General features: G+C 32.7%; 1 protein-coding gene across 1 annotated transcript; it reads left to right on the top strand.

Annotated features, from left to right (window-relative positions):
• Positions 1-228: 228 nt before the first annotated feature.
• On the top strand, positions 229-1,311 carry LOC106760830 (ethylene-responsive transcription factor 4). The gene has a single exon (XM_014644261.2). The coding sequence runs from the start codon at positions 349-351 to the stop codon at positions 934-936; it is 588 nt and encodes a 195-aa protein (XP_014499747.1). The 5' UTR covers positions 229-348; the 3' UTR covers positions 937-1,311.
• The last annotated feature ends 5,416 nt before the right edge of the window (positions 1,312-6,727 follow it).

Genomic DNA, 6,727 nt, shown 5'->3' with positions numbered 1-6,727 from the left:
GCAGATTTCGAAAAAGAAATGTATATTTTGTTAAATTTAAAATAAATTGAAATAAATGAATGGGAAATAAAAAGTGTACAGTGAGGTGGCAGGAAAGGAGTGGCGAGAAGCGTGAAGAGGTGTGGGGAAAGGGAAGTGGAGTGGTGAGGACGCGCGTGAGTGGAGCGTAGCATTAAAGACGCACGCACACGGTGTGCTTTCTCTCTCTCCATCCAGGGCTATAAAACCACTCCAACTCCCTTTCTTTCACTCAGACATTGTCTCAATCGCATCCTTACTCCTCTCACTTTTCTCTCTATTTGTGTTCCCCGTTGAGGAAAAAACCTGGTATATTTGAATTGCAAGCAAATGGCTCCTAGGGATAGAACCACCGCACTCGCCGGACCCGGCCCAAGCCCAACACAGGCCCACAAAGAGATCCGCTACAGGGGCGTCAGGAAACGCCCATGGGGCCGTTACGCCGCCGAGATCCGCGACCCGGGCAAGAAAACCCGCGTCTGGCTCGGCACCTTCGACACCGCCGAAGAAGCCGCACGAGCCTACGACGCCGCCGCTCGCGAGTTCCGAGGCGCCAAGGCCAAGACCAATTTCCCCACCGCTTCCGAACTTCTCGTAAACAACCACAGCAGTAGCAACAACAACAGCGCGCGTAGCCCTAGCCAGAGCAGCACCCTCGACTCTTCCTCTCCGCCGCCACCGCCTCCTCTGCTAGACCTCACGCTCACACCTCTCACCGCCTCGGTCCTCCCTGCCGCACGCCCAGTCCTTTTCTTCGATGCTTTCGCGCGTGCGGACACAGTTATCGCCGTCGGGCGCCGCGACACCTGTGGTTTCGGACGCCCGGCGACCGATTTCCGTCGCAGTGACTCAAATTCCGAGCGACGCGCGCTCCTGGATCTCGATCTCAACGTGGCTCCTCTCCCAGAGGTAGCGTGATTGAAGAATCCCCTGACGGAACAGATCTGGTTTTCTGGCAATTTTTCGCACCTTGTTTTTTTTTTTTCAAGGCATGTGTGAAGTATTACCCATTTTGAATGGACAGAATGAGCAAAGTGAGTAGTAGCTGACATCATCATGCTCGGATTTGTTGACTATTGTGCGCGAAGATAACCAGCACGTTTATGTAAATATGTTATGACGAAGACCCATAGCAAACGCGCTTTTGCTTTTTTGCAACTGAGAACTTATCCATAGTATCTTACCGTTGTTTCTGCATTTTCTCACAAGTTCACATATATAATATTCTCATTTTATTTGTGTTGAGAATTTTGTATCCAGAACTGGCATTATTATTATTATGGTTACCTTATCCATTTGTGGGTGGTGATTTATTCGCATTTTCCGATTGAACCTCGTTGTTGGATTTCGTTGGTTGAGATCTGACATCACAGACATGTCGCCGGCATTGTTGCGCTATTGATTAGGCTTTTGTCGTTGTGGTTTTTTTGGACATTTACCTGTGCAGGCGTTTCGGTTAACTCTACCTAAAATAATGTTAAATTAAAAGTCTTGCTATTGCTCTGTGGTGTCAGCAGGGGTCCCATTCAGTTGCATTTCTGTTAACTAAATTTCATTAGCAAGACTTAAGTTATTAGGTTTACGTGATTACACACCAATTTAATTATCATTAATCCTCCAGATAGATACTATTTCAAAGATATGCTTTATTTTAAGAAAACAAAGAAAAGGAGTTTTTTTCAGGGGTGATGATGAGTAGCGTGGGTACTTGATCTAAATGGGGTGATTCGTATCCTGTTGCGGCGCGGATCTCAATTGCGTGTAGAATCCAACGGCTGGTAGAGTGGTCCCACAGAGTAGAGATTGAAGAGAGTCGTTGATTGTTTCTTATTTTGGTAGCCAGAAGTGATAATATTAAATTTGCGTAATGATTAAATAAATGTTAATTGCAGCGCAGGCGGCACCGACGGCAGAAACGCTGCGTGAAAAGGAAGAGCGAATGAGAAGTGGGCGTGTCTGGCTGTGGGTCCCACGTGGGCATTCCGTGTTGACTATGTGGCTGTCGGAGTTGATGTTGTCTTCACGTGATGTTTCTGCGCCCCCATCTTTCCTGTGTCTCCACCTTTTCCCACTCTTTCTTCTTCGTCCTTTCCAATTCTCTCTTTTTTTTTTTTTAAACTTTTTTCCTTCTTGCTTCACATTAAATACATAATAATCAAAAGAACCAGTTTCTGCCAACTAACTAACTACAGTGACTTACAATCAATCAATTTCTTCGTTTTCCTGCCTCACCAATAATACTTTTAACTATTCTATTTTCATTTTATTTCATTATTTTATTTACTAAATTAAAGACAACTTTTTTCTTAATTTACTTATTATATTTGTGCTAATGCTAAATCTAAAAGTAGACAGAGTCCATAAACATTAATGTGTCTCTCGTTTTACTGATAGGCAAATGAGTTATTTATAAAAACAGTAGGGATATAGTACTACTGACATTAATATTTACTGTCCTAAATGACCTTTAAACTCAATATTTAAACAAATATTATTATGAAAAGATAATGATATTTTAACTGAATATTTTTTTATAATATTTTAATACTATTTTAATGTTGTTAAAAAATGTTGAAATTATAAGTTTAAAACAATGCAAGCGATATTCATTGTTGTGATTATCTTATTGGTTTCGAAAAAAATTAGTTTATTGAAATTATAAGTTAAAAAAAATAATGTATGTTATTTAACTAATAAAGTATGAAAGGACAACAATGGATAAAAGTAATGTATGCAATTTCTATCTAATAAATCGGCACACGAACTAAAATTAAAACACACGCACACACTATATTTTTGAAGGCATAAAACTTTGTATATGTATTAATGGCTTTATTGTTATTGGTGTTGGAAGTATGTATGCTATTATTAAAAGATAATGATATTTAGACAACATTTTTTTAACAACATTTAAATATTGATTACGTGTCAATATGTGATTGTTCGTAAATTACTCCACAATAGTGTTTATGATTATTATTATTAATTATGAAGTAATTTACGACCAATCACAGATTGACACGTAATCAATCATTATTAAATTATCGTATTTGATGTGAATTTTATAATTTAAAAATTACTATTTGTACACTACCAGTAAACTATACAATTTTTATAAACTTGCATATTAAATTGTATTTTTATAATACAATTTTTATTATTAAATTAAGTATAATTTTTATATTCAATTTAATATCAAAGGCAAGTTTATTCCAAAGTTTTGGATATATAAACAAGGATAGTGTAGATACTCTTTTAATGCCCATCTTAATATTAGATAGCTCTATCACAATTTCATTTTAAAAGGACACATGCATGAATTAAAATAAATTATAAACTATTTTAGTGAGAAATTTAAACATATCTTTATTATTATTTTCATGTTCAACAATTTGAGATTGAAACACTCATATCTTAGAAGAGAAGGAAGAATAAAACAAACTTTCATTTTTCTTATTAGTTCTTAAGTGAAAGGTGGAAAGGTAATTTTAAATATGAGATGTCGTTCCTTTTAATTTTTTATTTAGAGGTTTATTAAAATATATCTCAACATTTAAGAGCATTGGAGAAAAAAAAAATTATATACATCTTCTTCATTTAACTCTCTAAAATATTTTTTAAGAATAAAGTCATCATATTGGGTCAAAAAAATGCACAATACCATCCAAAACCCCCCAAATGTTTACTAAATATGAGATCTAGAACAAGTTATTCTTTTAATTTAGCATTCCTTAATTGCTTATTGAATTTATCCAAATTAATAATTGATTTATAAACATCGATGAACATAATAAATAAATTATGTTACGTATAAAGAAATATGATACAATTTTTTTTATATTATAATATAATAATTAGTACACAAATAATTTAAATTTTATTATTTTTGTAAAATACATTAATTTAGTGTTTAATGATTAATTCCGTAATAGAAAAGTTTTACTCAATCAGCTAAATTTTAAATTAATGTTATTATATGTTTTTAAATTGATGGATAAAATATATAAATATGAATGTAATTATATATTTATATTCATGAGTAATTAAAATAACATGGGTATATTATTATAACATGTGTAATTAAAATAACATAATTATTATAACATGTATTATTATATATTTTTAATATATAACTAATCTTCCCATCATAATATTTTCGTTATATTAATTATATTTTAGGTGTTAACTAATAATATAATAATATATTATTTAAAATTCAAATGTATTTTATTATATTAAATTATCTAGTTTAATAATAATAAATTAATTTCTTTAATAAAAATTAGAATATTTATTTATAAACAACTTGATACATTTAAAACTAAGTTAAAGTATGATATAAATGTCAAATTGTAATAAGGTAATTTATGAGAAAAAAAATTTCTATCTTTTATAGCACTAAATTAAATTTAAAGTATGATATAAATGTCAAATTATACTAAGGTAAATTATTAAAAAAAATTATTTAATTTAAATAAAATGATAAAGATGTTCATTTTCATGCCATTCTATTATCCCTTTTGTCAATTTCAAGAAAAGACAATCCCTTTTGATTTTCTCCATTCCATAACATTGAGCAAGTTGTACCAAGGTCACAAAATAAATTCTATTTAAATATGAAGCTACTAAGATATTAATTGATGTTTATTACTGTAAAAATATTGTAATTACTTATCAAATTTGATTAACAAAAACAAATTCATGAATAAAATTAATTTTACTAAAAGATTTAACTTCATGAAATTTTAAAATTTGAATTATCGAGAAAATTATTTATCAATAATAAATATGTCGGTAAAACTTATTGATAAATTTGAATTTGTATCATTGAAAGTTTTTTTTGTTGACAATGTATTTGTCAATAAATGATATTGATCAATTATGTTAGTAATTTAATTTTTATTATCAACAATTGATTCGTCAGTAAATTCCATCAATGAAGTGGCACTACACTACTTATCACTTCAGGTCTTGTGTTTGTAGTTATACGTCTTTAAATTTATTAGTAAAATTGGTATTGTATAATTCTTATTATTGACATATTTTATGTTGATAAATCCATTGTTAAAAAAGGTGATAATTTTTTCATCAAGTCTGATGAATTTTTTCTTATATATTAAATGGAGATGGATGGAAAGAAGAAGTACAAAGAGAAAGATGAGGATGAAGAGTAAGAAAAGGAATAGAAACCATAACTGGTGACAACGACGTGATGGTGACATGAAAACATTGGAGGTGGAAACTACAGGTGGAGGAGGAAAAAATGAAGAGGAAAAGGAGGAGAAAGAAAAGTATGAGAGGATGAGGAGGACAAAAAGAATGTGGAAAACATTTCGACAACAACAACGATTGAGGGATAGAACAATGAGGAAAATAAGAGGAGGAAGAAGAAAAGGAAAAGATTGCAAGAGGAAGAAGAAAACTCAATCACAATATTTATTGATGAATTTGTGACCATTGGTAATTATCGATTATTTTTTGATCCGTCAATAAATTTAATCAGTAAATTCTTAATCGTCAATAAACTCGAATTATCAATAAATTTATACTATTAAGTACCATTATTTTTGTTTGCCATTAATTAATGATTTTCTAGTAATACATGTAGTACGTATGATTGTTTGAAAATTCCAATTTATTTTTGATATCATGATTAAATCAGACGTTATATTTAGAAGATTAAATTAAGATATGATAATGTTAAACAGATGGTTATGGTTTTCCTTATATGTGGTATAAACTTAAAATCAATGGTAATTCAATGCATTTGATCTTTTGTTCACCTATTTGACAAGGTCACTAAGATAATAGACTAAAAAGAATATAAATAAGTCACATAAATGATATGTGGTTCAAGTTGATAGCCAAAAGTATTGTCCATAGTTGGATAAAAATAAAAAGGCTTAATACTATTGTCAGTCCCTATTTTTGTCAACTTTGTTCGGTGTAGGACTCACTCTTTTCAAATGTTTAATGTAGCACCTTATATCATCATTTATGTTCATTTTGGTCCTTTTGGTCCTTTTGGTTGACGACGTTTAAATCATTAGCGCCAAAATGTCCACAACACCAATTAGTAAATTACATGACAATTATTAGCTGACGTGGCTAGGACTAGAGTTGACTAAGGATGGTCGCGCCAATGAGGGCTTGACATGTGACAACCCCTTTCTTCACCCAAAAATTAGGGTTTCAAATTTGCATCTGTAGATTAAGGAAAAGCTTGCTCCAGTGCCATCATGCGAGAATAAGGTTTCTCCTTTACGGCAGTATTGGTGAACTTCGTGATACTGGGTTTGCTTCTAGGTCTTTCTCCTGCAGGTGAATGAAGAAGGTGCGATGGAGAAGCTTGCGAAGAGGTGTTGGTGCGACGGTTGAAGATGATTGCGTGATTCGACTTTACGTTTCTGCGATTTGGGTTTTGGTCACGAGAGGTTGGTGATGATGTTGGTGACTCTTCACTGTTGCAATGTGAATCACACTTCTGGTTTGAAGGAGATTTATGCTTCTATGGGTTTTGATCTTCTGTGTTTTAGGTTGATGGTGGCTGGTGGAGAATGAAGAAGCTTCACAACGACGTTGTTCAAATGTGCGAGGAACTCGCGATTCGGTTTCACAATGCTTGTGGTGGAGCGTTTGGGACAGTGGCGCAACCAGTGTGTGATATGTTCGCGAAAGGTTTCTGGTTAGGGTTTTGAAATCTCTAATC

The sequence above is a fragment of the Vigna radiata genome, chromosome 5 (genome assembly GCF_000741045.1).
Source record: "Vigna radiata var. radiata cultivar VC1973A chromosome 5, Vradiata_ver6, whole genome shotgun sequence".
Lineage (NCBI taxonomy): Eukaryota > Viridiplantae > Streptophyta > Magnoliopsida > Fabales > Fabaceae > Vigna > Vigna radiata.
Note: the sequence above shows the minus strand (reverse complement) of the source record. Positions and strands in the feature narration are given on the sequence as shown.